The sequence below is a fragment of the Meles meles genome, chromosome 13, assembly GCF_922984935.1.
Source record: "Meles meles chromosome 13, mMelMel3.1 paternal haplotype, whole genome shotgun sequence".
Lineage (NCBI taxonomy): Eukaryota > Metazoa > Chordata > Mammalia > Carnivora > Mustelidae > Meles > Meles meles.
This window is the reverse complement of record NC_060078.1, coordinates 87,572,879-87,588,062: the sequence shown is the minus strand read 5'-3', so window position 1 is coordinate 87,588,062 and position 15,184 is coordinate 87,572,879. Positions and strand designations below refer to the sequence as shown.

The 15,184-nt window shown below is 57.8% G+C and overlaps 1 protein-coding gene across 5 annotated transcripts; it reads right to left on the bottom strand.

Annotated features, from left to right (window-relative positions):
• Positions 1–1,624: 1,624 nt before the first annotated feature.
• PAOX (polyamine oxidase) lies at positions 1,625–11,675 on the bottom strand. Of its 5 annotated transcripts, none has more exons than XM_046027583.1 (9): positions 11,317–11,675; positions 10,479–10,965; positions 9,586–9,785; positions 7,673–7,925; positions 4,716–4,831; positions 4,186–4,343; positions 3,725–3,905; positions 3,354–3,387; positions 1,625–2,046 (listed from the first exon to the last, which is right to left on the bottom strand). In XM_046027583.1, exons 1-9 carry the CDS (start codon positions 11,498–11,500, stop codon positions 1,845–1,847), a joined length of 1,815 nt encoding a protein of 604 aa, XP_045883539.1. In that variant the 5' UTR covers positions 11,501–11,675; the 3' UTR covers positions 1,625–1,844. The 5 variants fall into 5 exon arrangements, with proteins under 5 accessions (XP_045883539.1, XP_045883540.1, XP_045883542.1 ...); XM_046027584.1 differs by having other exon boundaries at positions 4,716–4,828; positions 11,317–11,674; XM_046027585.1 differs by having other exon boundaries at positions 1,916–3,043; positions 3,311–3,387.
• Positions 11,676–15,184: the final 3,509 nt, after the last annotated feature.

The following is a 15,184-nucleotide window of genomic DNA, read 5'->3' as shown; positions in this document are numbered from 1 at the left end:
ACTCAGCAGCCCCTTCTTACAAATTGGTTAAAATGTTCAAATACTTCAAATGTAGCCCATATATGTAATATCCCCCTTTTCATTTTCAAACATGCCACGTTTTAAACAGAGCCTTCGGGACGCTGGCAATGGTTCTGCTCCCTTGTCCACCCCCGGGGCCCCGGTTCCTGCGGTCCCCGTACTCTGGGTAGCGACAGGTTCCAGCTTTAGCTCCGAGTCCCAGCAACTGCTCAGCACACGGTGAGCACCAGAGTGTTACTCTCATGGAATTTCTGGAACAAGCTGCTAAAATCCCAAACAGCTTGAATTCTCAGCACAAAAATGTCACTACTGTGACCGTCTCCGCGCTAAACATTCCCGGGACTGCGGGAGGTAAGCCCTCCCAGGCGGCTCCCTGACCGAGATGAGGACTCAGGGGAGGCGTCAGGCACCAGATGAGAATGAGGATGAGGACGCAGCCCCTGGCCCCGCCTCACAGAGCAGCCCTCCTACCAAGGGGACAGCAGGTGCCCTGCTCACCGTTGTCACTTGGGGTACAAGAAATGTCTCCCCGAGGCACGCAGCTTGAGGAAACCTTGGAGATCAACAACACAGATCGCTGAGGGAAGCGGCATCTCTCAGAGCCCTGGGACCACAAACCTGAAACAAAATCCTGTCGAATTCCGGATTTCTCACGGCTGACTGGCAGGTGTCCCACACAAAACCCTCAAGTGACCGAGCAGTGGACACGCATGCAGAACTCCGGGACAGCAGCAGGGAAGACCCCTTGGAGGGGAGGGGAAGAACGAGATGGGTCCGTGCAGGGCATGCTGGGGCCAACTTGGGGCTGGAGAAGAGCCCCGGCAGGCGTGGCCCCAAGACCCTTCCCCCAAACACACATGCACGTTTGCTCGTCCTGCAGCCGGGGTCCTTCGGGCCGCCAGACTCCATCACAGGCTGCAGCCTGAGGCAGGAGGGAGGCAGGAGCCACTGGCTTCAGGCGGGTGCAAGGCCAGAAGCCCCACCGCCGGCAGCTCCCGCACCTTCCTCCCAAGTGCCACTGGCCACAGCACCGGCTGCCCTGGGCCTGTCCTGGGAAGAGCAAGCTCTGCGGGGGCAGCCTTGAGGCTGACCTTGACCTCCAGACATTCTGTCCCCTCCTCAACTGGGAAGTGGCAGCGCGTTGACCCATTCCTGGGACACGCTGAGAATGCAGCAAGGTAAGATGGGGTCCGCTGAGCCGAGCACCCGGGCATCCCTACCACTCACCCCAACACTGCCCACTGCACTGACATGCCCCCCACTCGCCCCGACTCCCCCACCATCCCACCCCTCTGCACTCTGGAAAACCTCTGGCCCCAGGTCAGGATGGGGTGCCCTGTGTACTCCTGTGTCCACACTCTCTGGCCCTCCCCCAGCCCCGCACAGCTGGTGTCCACTAAGTATCTGTCAGCGTGGTCCTGGGACCGGCAGTGAGAGCTCGGGAATGTCTGAAGGCGCCAGGGACAAGAGGCAACCACGGCACCCAATGTCCAGGGAACTCAAGGGAGGGGGCACCTTGCCCCGCAATGGCCCAGGCCTGGGGCCTGGTGAAGACAGGTGTGACGGGCGCCGCAGGCCTGAGCTGCAAGAACGAGGCGACGCGGAGGCGTTAACAGACTTTATGTGCCTGCCCAACGGCAGTGGTGTCCTCCCGTGTCTCATTTCTCCAAGAAGACTTCACACTCAGCTCTAGCTAGACCCTGGCCAGACTCAGGGACATGCAAGATGAGAGCTTCCTCCAGTCACCAAAAAAGGCAGGCTGTCATGAACATCCCCAAATCTCAAGCCAGGGCAGACGCTGTCTGTCAGAGGAAGGGATGGTGTCAGCCTGCCCCTGCCACTGGACAGGCAGAGCTGGGCTCAGAAGGGGAGAAGCAGGACTCAGAGCCAGGACCCGGGCAGCTGTGCCTGTGGGTCCCGCAGAGCGATGAGCCGGTCGGCCTCCCTCCAGCCAGACAGCAGAGCCCCGTGCGTAGTGGAGTAAAATGTGCGATGTGTGGCTTCCCCTGCAAACAGTATCTGGAGCTGCAAAGAAAAGCCGGGGTTAGCGCAGGGTGCCGGGCATCAGGCCGCAGACACACGCCTCTCACTGTGGCTGCAGAGCTGATGGCAAGTGTGTGGCTTTATTGTTCATGATCCCACTGAGCTCTGAGCCGGTCAGGAAGCATGGGCAGGAACACGGACAGCAACCACTCCCGCCATCAAGAGAAATTGCAAAATGGAAACCCAACGGACGGTTTGGGGTGCGATGTTAAGGACTTCACCCAAAACACAGAGTGAAAACCCAGAGAGATGGAAGTTAGGAGGGAAAAAGATTAAAAAAAAAAAAATGAGGACCCGTCCCCCATCCAAACCACAAAATCCCACAAAGACGGAAGCAGCAGAGAAGAACAGGGAGCTGAGATGATTCCAGGCTTCATAAGAGGTAAGACAGGAAGGACGCTGAGTGGCTTCCGACTCTCCGAGAGCAGCACTGAAGAACGTGTTCAGAACGCTGAGGGACGTGCCCCTCCATCTAGGGTTCACGCCCCACGTGCGGCTCTAATGGGGTTACGAGTTCCTGGACACGCCTCCCGTAGAGAGGCAGGGTGTGTGTCCTGACCTTGAATCTGGGCAGGCTGGTGACCACTGTGCAGGGGGCTGTGGCACTTCCTGACATCCTGCCTGGCCACGGGGGGCGACGCAGCTGCCTCCTCCACGGGAGCGTCTGGGCCACCACGTGGGCAACAGCCGCCACGCCGTCAGGAAGGCCGAGCCACTCAGAAGCCACAGGCAGGGGCTCCCGTCACTGTCCCAGCCCAAGGCAGCCGTGCAAGACGAGCAGCCTCAGACGACCCCCACCCCAGCCCCGAGTGACCCCGGCACAGGTCAAGCCTTCCCCACCGAGTCCCCAGACATCATGGACAGAAACCGATGGTCCCATGTGCCCACCGACAGAGCCTGTCAGCGTGACGAAGTGGCTGTTCCCACCACTGGGTTTTGGCGTGGTTTGTTCCATGCCGGCAGGACCGGAACGTGCAGTCTACAGGAGAAGAGGGACATCTCCACAAACTCTAGAAACCCGCCGCCCCCGCCCCCGCATCCGGAGCTCCTGAACAAATGCTCCAGGAAGTAAGCGCACGGGGCGGGGGGGACACGGGGCGCGGGACAGGCGAGGGCTGTGCGTCAGGAGCTGAAGCAGACGTGGGCGTGCGGGGAGGAGGCGGGAGAGGACGGAAGAAGTCGCAGAGTCGGGCACAGACGGGCACAGAACTCGAGCCCTGCACACGCCCTCCCTGGTGACACTCACTTGCACGTGAGTCACTCCTCCACACACCCGCCCAGAGACTCACGCGCACAAGGTCTCGCACGGTCGCACACCCGCATCTGCAGGCAGGAAAAGAACCACAGTGTCCTTCAGGCCAGCGGTGCGTGGGGCCTGGAGCAAAGCAGGGGACGGAAACACCCAACAGTGTCTTCCCGAGAGCAGGCGCCATGTGGGGGGCGGGGCAGAGCTCAGTGCTGGGTGGGCAGACGAGGGCAAGAGAGCTGAAACCCTGTCTGCCATCGCAAGAGGCAGTCAGGGACACCAAGAACTGAAGATCCAAGGAGCAACATTATGGAAAAGCCGATGTGAAGAGATCATAAGGCACTTGGGAAACGGAGCCCTGAGTTTTGGGTCGTGCAGAGGAATTATCGTTTTTAACTGGGACAACTTCGCTACCGTTACACATCTTCCGAGGGCGTCCTTTGTCTTTAGACCCAGTCCGGGGTGTCTGCAGTAAAACGATGTCGTCATCCCAAAGTGTGGGGGATGGGCCACGGCGGCCACTGCAGAGCGTTGAAGCCGCAGGCGCGGCCCGAAGGGTCTGGCCGGCCACGCACATGCCCGAAGTTCTCCACGACTGAGTGTTTTGTAAAAGGAGGCAGATCCGTGTGAGACTTAGAGATGCGGCCTGTTTGGAGCTGAGCCTTGGCTCCGAGGGCCTGGGAAGGGGATGCTGGGGGCCCTTGGCAGCTGCCTGGTTTGTAAGTTTGTTATTCGTACCGGCGCTGCAGGGCTTTCTGATGCTTTAGGCTACGTGCATGCAAAATTCTGATAAAATAACGCCTGCTTCACGGCTCCTGATTTCAGAAGCACAGGGACCCGTGCAGGGGTCCCAGCACTGCACACGCCCGCCTCACCTGTGCCTCGGCGCTGTCCGTGGGCAGGGGCTGCGCCAGCAGGTCGATGTCGTCCCCGGTGCTGCCCACGGCCACATAGCTGTAGGAGCCCCTGGTGTACGGGGCGCTGTGCCAGCGGGAGCGCAGCACTCTTCTGGGCGCAGGGAGCTGGGCGTTTCCTGTGCCCAGAGACGCCCGTCAGTGTGGCCCCACTGCCCCTGGTCCCAGTCCAGCTTCCCTTTAAGACCCCGTGGTTTAACCCGAAGGAAACCACCCAGGAAGAAAACCTCCCCACGAGTGTATTCCTCAGAAGCTCTCCCTGTCTTAGCGTTTTGCTTAACTCAGGACACCCAGAAACAAAAAAAGGCAGTAGAAAGTGTTTGCAAAGCCGTTTCAGTTCCTCAGACATAAGAACCGAGTGACCCCACTCACAGCAGGAGGACTGTCCCTGGAGGGTCAGAGCACCAAGCTCGGTTCTTGCAAAGCTGGGCTCCTGTCCAGGGATGGCCAGCGAGGAGCCCCCGCAGTGCCCCGCCCCACACGCTCCGTACCTGTCACCTGGCGAAGCACTTGGGTCAGAGACAGAAGCACGTCCTCATCGGACAGCGTCTCCATGAACTCAGACTCCAGCCCAGCGATGAAGCCGCAGAGGACGTGGACAGACCTGCTGGGGAGACACACGCTGAGACGACTTGCAGCCGGCTTGCCCGTGCCCAGCCCCTGCGGTACCCCGACAGCAGGTGCGGCCCACAGCCCACCCTCCGGGGTTCCAGCCCCCAGGGACTGTGAGGCCACAACCCTTTCCACAACGCTGAGACAGTGTTTGCTGTTTCTACCCTGTCAGCATCCACACTGGCGTGCAAGGCCCACGGGCGTGAATGACTGTCCCTTCGCAGAATTGGGACCAGCACATGGTGTTCTTGCGCGACACACACCCCATGAAAAATAAATAAATGAACGAAAACACCAAATTCAGTTGAGAATGTCCTAGATGAAGCAGCGCACGCCATTAACTGTATTAAACCTCGAGTCCTGACTGCACGCCTCTCACATTCTGCGTGACCAAACGAGATCCGGCACAAAGCACTTCTGCACGCTGGCGTGGCACCGTCTGCAGGACAGCCCTGGGCAGTGGCTGGCGTTGCCCACTGTGTAGCTCCTTTCACAAACACCGTTTCTACTTGAGAGAACGCGGCCGGTATTCAGGCTTGGGTGTGTGGCAGGCAGGCTCCCGAAAACGAGCAGTGTGTCCATCACGAGTTAAACAACTGCAGGCATTTACTGCAATGAAGAATTTCAGCGCTCAAGCAAAAATCACAATTTTGGAAAACCTGTATCTGCCACCAAAGGCTCGATAGGTTCCCGATCCCGGGAGACTTTCCTGAGATCCGTGGTGATATTAGTAAACGTAATTCTCTGAGGTCGTACATGAAACAGATCCGTGTCTGGAATGCCCAAGCTAGGGAGGGTGCAAGACCCATTCAGTGTGCAGGCCGGGCAACAGAGTTCGGAGCACAGACGTCCGCGACGAGCTTCCAGACTCCACACGGCGCCGAACCCAGGAGGAGCGGCTGCGTCTTCAGTTTCGGTGCCGTTTCACAGAACACCCGCAACCATCTGAATACTGAGCACAACCCCTTCTCCAGACTGCGTGTCGGCGTCGAGATGTTTCATCCGCTTCCAGTGGACACGGCCCCACCGCCATCTGACAGCACTGAGAGCCAAGCTGTCCGCGATCACGCCGGATGGTAAAGAGATGAGGAAAAAAGGCAAAGCATCGCTACTCTCCTCGCTAAACTTTGTTTTAGAAATACAGTTATTTTTCTTTAATAAATGTTAATGTGATTTCATTTAAACGTATAATGGGGCCCTGGATGGCTCAGTCAGGCGACCAACTCTGGATTTCAGTTCCGGTCGTGATCTCAGGGTCTTGAGACCGGGCCCCAGGCCAGGCTCTGCACGGAGCGTGAAGTCTGCTTGGGATTCTCTCTCATCCTCTGCCCCTCCCCCTCTCAAAAGAGATGCTATCTATGCTAACATGGTATAGATTTACTCAGTTTAAAGAATAAACATTCAGGGGCGCCGGGGTGGCTCAGTGGGTTAAGCCGCTGCCTTCGGCTCAGGTCATGATCTCAGGGTCCTGGGATCGAGTCCCGCATCGGGCTCTCTGCTCAGCAGGGAGCCTGCTTCCCTCTCTCTCTCTCTGCCTGCCTCTCAGTCTACTTGTGATCCCTCTCTGTCAAATAAATAAATAAAATCTTTAAAAAAAAAAAAAAGAATAAACATTTGGGGTGCCTGGGTGGCTCAGTCGTTAAGCATCTGCCTTCGACCCTGGGTCCTGGGATGCAGCCCGGAGTGGGGCTCCCTGCTCAGCAGGGAGTCTGCTCCTCCCTTTGCTGTGTGTCCACTCTCTCTGTGTGTGTCTCAAATAAATAAATAAATAAATAAAATATTTTTTAAAAATTTCAAAAATTTAACAGTTTTCATTTCTAGTGTGGTAAATGTACAGACACAACCCACATAACGGACGCTCCTTGGAGCCCTCAATATTTTTAAAGAGTATGAAACGGGGTCCAGAGACCACAAAGTGTGAGAGCCACCATCCTGGACCACAGAGCGTCCTGAGGACCGTCATCTCCACCAGTGGCCTGAGCACAGGCCACAGAGCCAGGCACGGGGCAGCTGGCCCAGCACACCAGCCACGGCTCTACTACGTATCCGCAGCCCTGGGTACCTTTCCAAGCCCCTGGATGTCCGTTTTATCTTCAGTGCAAAGGACACATGTGGGTCCCCTCCTAGGTGGGAGGACCCCATGTACCCAGCTCCTTTGGCTGTTGGGATGAGCTTTGCTGGAAGGCATGCCTGTGTTTTGTCCTCCAGGCCCAGAATATGGTCCCCAATCCTGCCACGTCTCTGTGTGGAAACTTGGACTCACATCTGCCAATCGACACCACACACTGGCTACGTCTTTGGCTCTTGTGGGAAAAATTGTCCCTCTGTCCCTAAATGATTCGTGGTCTTGTTTTCTGAGTCGGCACCAAGCCCACGTAGACTGCTTGATCCATGCGTCATAGCCATCCACCTTAGCCACGGATGGGTCTTTGATTCCTGAGTTACAAGGAAACACAAGCGTGTTTCCTCAATTACTGCATCAGGTTGAAATACTGTCTCCCGGTTACAGACCCTTCCATGTTTCAAATTCCTTCTGTAACCTACACACCCCAGCTTTCTGGCAATTTCAGTAAACACCTTCTTCCTGATTGAACGCGCCCTCCCCGCCACAAGCTATTCTAGCACCTAAGACACGCCAACAGGCTGCCTGTAAGAGGCTTCCGTCCAGCCTGCAGTGGTTGGAGCCCCAGTGTCTGTCCCAGTGCCCTTGGAATCCCACCCAGACATCCTCCGGAAATGCCTCCCAGTGATTCAACAACCAAACTAAGGCCGACGAACCCGCTCCTCATGGCTCACCCCTGACGTGTCCTCAGAGAAACGCAAGCAGCATACATACTCAAAGGAAGGCAGGACCAAAAAGCCAATGAGCTTCTTGAACCAGACGTGCCGCAGCTCAGACGCGACGTCCTCCAGGGGTGACGTGTCCTCCCACACCACCTGGATGAACTGGCAGTCTGGCTCCCAGAAGGGCTCCTCGAACTCCAGGAAGATTTTATTGTTGGTCCCAAAGCCCATTTTCCTGATCGCTTCTGCCTTCTCAGTGGGCAGTGGTGGTTCAAAGAAGGTGTCCAGATGTTCTTTAAGAAAACCTGGAATTCACAAGTGGACTCATCTTACACCACACAAATCTCACAAACTGGAACTGAGAGCCACAGGAACCCACCCGGACGCCCATCAGAGGAGTCAACGAAAGGAGGCATCCAGAGCCCATGTCTGCTCGAGACCCACACCAGCCCCAGCTCAGCTGGGCTCCCAGAAATCGGGCTGGCTCTGGCCACTAGGACTCGGCCTCAGTGATCAACACAGCAGTGGAGGGACAGAGAAGGCCCCATGGCCACCTGCTCAGGCAGGGACAGTTGTCATGCCCCGCCCAAACTGCTCTGTAGGACACTGTCTCACTTCAAAACCCATCTGTCTCTCACTGTCTGCAGACCCCGCTGCTCCAGGATAGTGTGGAGAAGCACCACGACACACGGGCTCTCTGCAGAACCCACGGGAAAAATAACCTGCACGCCAAAAACACTTAATCCTGGGCCAGAGTCAGACAAGATGGACTGCTTGCAGCACAAGCCAGTCTCCTTACAACACAGATAACTTGCAAGCCAGTAAGTAAAGGACAAACAGCCCAGGAGGAAACAGACCCCCAGAGGCTGCAAGGGCCCACAGAGGGGTCCCATGCCCCCCTCCACAGTCCCATTTTCCCAGACCCTCAACCCGGCAGCTCCCACCACCGTGATTTACGCCACAGATACATTCACACGAGTGTTTTTGTGCAGATGGAAAATGCTTTGTGAAACAAAAAAAGTGAAAATGGGCTGAATTTCCACCAGCTAAGGAATATTCAGCAATGACCCTCACGTACAAGGAAATACTATGCGCCTATAAAGAACAGCGTGACCGGTGTCCCCGCTCCCAGTGAGCGACACCAGCAGACACAGCGGGCCCCCACTGTGAGAGCAGGGGCTCCACAGCCAGCACTGTGACTGCGCGTGAACAGACGCCGGCGCGGGGAGGCGGGGGGAACAGACGGGCTCTGCGTGCCGACCGGGGCGCACGGACAGGAGTCGTATGAACCGAGAAAGCAGGGGGCGGCACACAGAGCAGCAGAGGACGGTGCAGTCCGTCCAGTGTGGGTGCAGGTGTGGGAGAGAGGAGCTGGACGCTGCGCTAGCCACAGCCCGCATCCCGTCCCGAAGGGACCCCGGGAACCCACATCTTCCCTCAGCTCGGGCCCTGCCAGCTCTGTGAACCCGCACAACTAACTGTTGTCATTCTGTCCGCCTCTGTCCGAGGACAGGGACACGCACGTCCCCAGCTGCCTGCAGGGTACGTGAGACGGCGCGGGTACCGCTCGGCTCAGCAGCCTCCACCTTTTGTCAAGTTGCCAAAAGAGCTTCCGTCTCGGGTGTCAGATCTGGAATCAAGCAGAACCATATGCTTGAGCCATTCCTTGATTACCCAGGACGGAAGCTGAGCGCGGACACCCACTTCTGTCTCCAGGAAAGTCCAACTGGGTGACCTGGAGGCCGTCCCAGCCTTCCCCTGAACGTCTTGGGAGGAGCAAGACACATGCTCTCTCATTGGGAAACTCAATGCCAAGCATGCAACGGCGGCAAACACAAGAGAATAACCCTGTTGGAAACTAGACTGGAAACGGGAGCTACCACCTGACCCGGCCCTCCAGAGCCTGCTGCCGGGACCCCGGGGCTGGGGCACCAAAGGGAACCCTGACAGGGAAAACGGCTTTACCTAAGGGCACAGTGACGATGACGTGATGCGCAGGGAAGCAGGCTCCGTCCTCGCACTCCGCCAACACTGGAAACGTCTCCCCAGGAGACAGGGCTTCCTGGAAGGACCCATTCCAGTGAATGGTCTTCACAGGCTTCTTAAAAACAATTGCGTCCTCTGGCAAGGAGGACATTATGCGGCTTGTGAGCTCCTGGTAGCCCCTAGGAGACACAGAGGTGTGGGCATATTCAGAGGGAGCTGCCATCGGAGGAGGCCCTGTAGGGAAGTGGGAGGAGGGCAGCGTCTCCTCGGGAACACGGACACCACTGCCCAGGCTAACAAGGGGTCTGGTGAGCATGAGCGAATGGAGGTAATTTTGGGAGGACAAGGCCCATCCCCACCCGCCTGGAACCCTACTTCTGATCACAAATGCCCTCCCCTGCCGGGAGAGTTGGGGTGATGCCGGAGAACCCAGCGGGACAGTCCTGTGACGGCCTCTTGAGCGCTCGGTGGGGGACAGCCCCCCGCCACAGGGGTGGGCCATCTGTCCCTCACAGAGGCTGGAGCCTTATGCAGCACTTGGCACACGAGAGGCCTCATAAACACGGGAGGAAGAAAGCGTGGTGAGAGGTACGGCCTTCTTCTAATCCCCTTCTCTTGAAGATAATTATTTTTCCCAAGTGAGCAAAACTAGAGAAACCAACAGGCAATCTCTCTAAAACAAGGAAGACAAATGGCCTCCTGAGCCTCTCACCCTTCCCTACTTCCCAAAGCTCCACCTGAGCTAAATGGAAAGGGTCCCAGGGTGCATGGAGAGGGACCAGGGTCCATACAGGGGGCAGGCTCAGAGGGGACCTGGGGTGCCTGGAGGCGGCGCACGGAGGGCTGACTCCGTGGGCAGGGCACGTACGTACCCGGGAAAGGTGCAGTCCAGCCCTGGCAGCACGGTGTACTCCCCGAAGGGCACGAGGGCCACCAGGTCCATGCTGTGGGTCCCGCTCACACAGCACTCCACGCTGAAGAAGCTGTTGAGGACGGCCAGCTTCAGCTTCCTGGTCTCCTCGTCCTCTGTCCAGCCGGCTGCGCGCTGACGGATCTCCTTCTTGAGGTACTCCCCAACACTGGGCACGGGGGCGGCGGCCGCGTGTAGGAACCCCCGAGTCTGGTCTATGAGACTGTAGAACAGACTCGCCATCTCCGCCACCAGCTCACGGCTCACACTTACCCCAGAGCTGGCGTAGGACACGGAGGGCAGGCCCACATGACCCCCCGTTTCCATCAGCTGGTTCTCCTCTGACAAGGCCTTTTCCGTCAGCAGCTGGTACTTGGCAGCCAGCTGAAAGACCGGGTTGCCCTGTGAGGGCCCGTGGATCCAGTGGGCACCCAGCTCTACCACACCACCTGGCAGGGGCACAGATGAGACTTGGAGGTTCTCTCCCCACAAACGCCCACCCTGAGCCCTTCTCCTGGACCGCACCAGCCCCGCCCTCCCCAAACATGCTCTGAAGCCCGACGGAGGACACAGGGTCCCTGAAGACTACAGTCCTAGGGCCTGCTCAGACCTAGTTGAAAGGGAACATTTGGCCTGCGGCCGCCTTCAGAGGACATTTAGAGAGCCGCCACGGGGACAGAAGGGGTGCCTGGGGGGGACCCGGAGGCCGGGTGCAGAGGGCGGGGGGCGGCAGAGCCCGGGCCGCCCCCGTTGGGCTCCGGAAACGGGCTCGGGGAAGGGGTTCCGGGAGAGGCCGTTACCGAAGCGGCGCTCCGAGCGGATGCGGCCGCCGGCGCGGGCAGTGGCCTCCAGGACCCGCAGCCGCGGGAAGGCCGGGTGGCGGCAGAGCCTCTGCGCGGCGCCCAGCCCCGCGATGCCGCCGCCCACCACCAGCACCCGCGGGCCGCGGCCCGAGCCCTCCGCGCCGCCTCCGCTCGACTGCATCGCGCCGGCCCGGCAGCCCCGTGCGCCCCCGCCGCCCCGAAGCGCGGAGAGCGCCGAGGGTACCCGGCAGGGGCGGGCGGTGGGGCGCGGCCGGGGCTGGAGGCGCAGCGATGGGGACGGGCGGGACCGGGTCCGGGCACCCCGAGGCCGGCGACGGGACGGGGGGCGCGGGGCGAGCGGGGGCAGCAGCGGGCGGGGCGGGGCGACGGCGCGGGGCGGGGCGCGAAGGTGGAGCGAGGCGCGCGGGTGGGGCCCGGCCCGGGCGGCAGCCGCACCACGTGACCCCAGGGGCTGGTTTGGGGCTTCCCCGGGACGCAGGCCCCGCGCCGGCTCGTGGAGTGTGTCTGTGCGCGGGGCGCGGGCCTGCGGATGTGTCCGCACGGGGGGAGGATGGCGCCGGCCGGCCGGGCGGCTGGTTCTCCTTCCGAAGGACACGGGGGAAAGGCGACCAGAAGACGGAGGAGGCGCCTCTCTCCTGCCGCAGAAAAGCGCCTCGAGCGCCTTCGCCCTGGGACCCCGGGAGCCTCTGGCTCAAAGTCCGAGGGGGGCTGTGGGGTCGGGGTGGGCGTCCGAAGTGGGGCTGTTCTGAGTGTGTGGTCACAGGTGTTCATACACGGGAGGGACGAAGCTCGAGAGAGAAAGTGAGGAACTTCCTCGCACGTCCCCCTTCCCGGCCACCACTGCCGGAGACCTTTAGTGCATACTGGAGCGCGCAGGCCTTCCTGGAGAACTGCCCTAACTCAGGAAGCTCTGTTCTCTGCGTCTTGTGCGGGTTAGAAAGCTTCTGCCTCTGCCCACGGGCTTTCCTGTAACACGGTGTTAGGGCGCGTCATTCCTTCTTGGTCCTGCGCTGGATCCTGCTGTCCTCACCGGCCGGGAGGCTTCCGCGGACTTTCTGTGGCCCCGGGTTCCGGCCAGTGAGGGCGGCCGCCACGCGAGGTTCTGCCGCCTTCAGCTACCACTCCCGAGTCAGCTCCAGACTGGGCAGATGGTCTTTCTGTCTGGGTTTTCTCCTCTCCATGTTCCAGAGCATTCCCTGCTGGCCCCCTGTGCTGGCCCTCCTGGGCCATCTATTCTTGTTTCTTAATTCACTCACCTGTTTGGGTGAAGCTGAGAAGAGGTGTCTGGGAGATCACTTTTTTAACGATACTGCAAACCTCAAAATGTCTTGGTTTCGCCCTCGCACTTGATTTGTAGTTTGCCTAAGCATAGAACTCTAGGTTAGACACCTCTCCTTCAGGCTGTGAAGGCATTGTCTCATCCCTTCTAGGAGTGCTGTTAAGAAACTCACAGTCAGGGGCGCCTGGGTGGCTCAGTGGGTCAAGCATCTGACTTTCAGCTCAGGTCATGATCTCAGGGTCATGGAGTTGAGCCCTGCGTTGGGCTCTCTGTTCAGTAGGGAGTCTGTTTGTCCCTCTTCCACTCTCCATCCCCCCACTCGTGCTCTCTCTCACTCTCAAATAAATAAAATCTTAAAAAAAAAAAAAAAGATTCACAGGCACTCAAATTTATAATCCTTTACCACAGTGGAGTCTCGTTCCACCCTGCAAATATTTAGGGTCATCTGCTGAAATTTCACAGTGTGATGCCTCCATGTGCCTGGACTTTCACTATGTTGGGAACTCAAAGACCCCTTCAGTCTGGAAACTCTGTCCATCAGTCCTGGGAACTTCTTTCATAGGTTATTTCACTAATCAGTTGTTTCCACCAATGATTTATCCCCCGTGTGCTGTTATCCTTTCTAAAATTCCTACTTTAGGGGCTGGGAGGCTTAGTCGTTACATGTCTGCCTTCGACTCAGGTCGTGATTCCAGGGTCCTGGGATGAGCCCCGCGTAGGGCTCCCTGCTCAGCGAGGAGTCTGTTTCTCCCTCTCCCACTCCCCCTGCTTGCATTTCCTCTCTCACTGACTGTCTCTCTGTGTCAAATAAATTTAAAAAATGTTTTTTAAAAATAAAAATAAGGGGGCGCCTGAGTGGCTCAGTGGGTTAAAGCCTCTGCCTTCAGCTCGGGTCATGATCCCAGGGACCTGGGATCGAGCCCCACATCGGACTCTCTGCTCAGCGGGGAGCCTGCTTCCCCATCTCTCTCTACCTGCCTGTCTGCCTACTTGTGATCTCTGTCTGTCAAATAAATAAATAAAATCTTTTTAAAAATAAAAATAAAAATAAAATGAAATTCCTACTTTAGGACATCAGAGGTTTGAGACTGAACCTTCGATGTTCAGTGTTCTCTCCTGTTTTCCTTCTTTACCTGTTGCTCTGATTTCTGCAGGATTTCTCCTTTTGAGGCTTTTGTTTTTGCTGTCACCGAGTTTAATTTCCAAGAGCTCTTCTTCCACACATGGCTGTTTTTAGAGAAATGTGCTGTTCTTCAAGAAGCGATGTCTGAGGATATAAAAAGAAACACTGAAGTGTCATTCTTCTGCTTTGGGAGGTTTGCTCCCAATTGTTTCTTCTGTTTCTATCTTCCAGGAAGACACTTTACGTGCTGCAGGTAGTGTTTGTTTGCTCCTGAGGAGGAATAGGCCAAAGGGCTGTGTGGAAATAGGTTTGTAAGTGGGGCTCATTGAATTTGATAGGTCTGGCTGCCAGTATTGTTGAAGCCAAAGAGTGGACAGGAGTGGGGAGGGTCAGCCTTCTGGGTGCTGGAGACCCACCTCCACCTGCGCCTCCTTCCACAATCCCTCTGTGCAAAGACAGATGTCCAGGCTGCTGCCAGAATGGCCCAGGGTCAGTACTGGTAATCGAACAGCTTCTTAAACATGAGGGAAACTGTTCAACTAATTCAAGGTGCTCAGGACTCATCCCGGAATAAAGACAAATCCCAGCCCTATGGCATTCAGAAAATGGACATAGGAGTATACATAAATATGTGATTCACAATGAAACGTACATGCAAGGGGTACATGGGATTTTGAAGAATGATGTTGGGAGAGGTGTTGCCATCAGCAGAAAGTGGTGTCTGGAAATCCCTGCAGAGTGCCCAGACCAAGGCTGACCCGTCTCCTGATACTGAACGGTTTCTGTGGCTGGTCATATAAGAAACCAAGCAGGTCAAGGTGCCCATGAGTAACTGCGGCCTGCTGTCATTCTGCACCCATCCCAGCTCCCCGACAGGGTCCTTGACAGCTGGCTGTGCACCACCCCCCGACCCAGGGCTTGCATCACCGTCACACAGGGAAAGCTCCTAGATGACAACACCCGTCAGACAGTGATCGTCCTGCGAGGTGTGCCCTGAGTCTGAAGGCTGGCACCTGACTGCTGCACAGCCCCCAGGTGGGGACACAAAGCCCTGGGTGGGAACCGGAGATCATGGGGACCCAGAAATGGGCTGTGGCACTGGGCCTTGGACCAGTTCACAGAGCTGACTGCCTGACCCCTGGCCTTGTCACTCAGCCCGACATCTCAGGCAATCTGACTGAGTCCACGTATGTTCGGGTGCAGTCACCCTGCCCCCAGAGTCACCTGTTTGCTGGGAGGAACAGCTCTCTCTTTGGGGGAAAATTTACCCCCTGCCAGCAGTCGAAGCGGAGCTGCTGAGCCAGGGGGCTTCCTCCTCAGAGGTTCCCCCACATGCCTTCTGGTTCCCCCCCAGGGTTCAACTCAACAGTGTCCCTGGGCTGCAGCCACTGTCCCAGACGTCTGGTCTACCACTGGGGACACTTCAGCCAGATTAAAGATTA

Excerpts from the sequence above, each read along its gene's own strand:
- PAOX (XM_046027583.1), bottom strand. The coding sequence starts at position 11,500 with ATGCAGTCGAGCGGAGGCGGCGCGGAGGGCTCGGGCCGCGGCCCGCGG. Across the intron at positions 3,388-3,724 it reads CCCTCGGAAGATGTGTAACG|ATGCGGGTGTGCGACCGTGC; the intron begins GTAGCGAAGTTG and ends TCCTGCCTGCAG. Across the intron at positions 2,047-3,353 it reads CCGTGCGAGACCTTGTGCGC|CTCCAGATACTGTTTGCAGG; the intron begins GTGAGTCTCTGG and ends TTTTCTTTGCAG.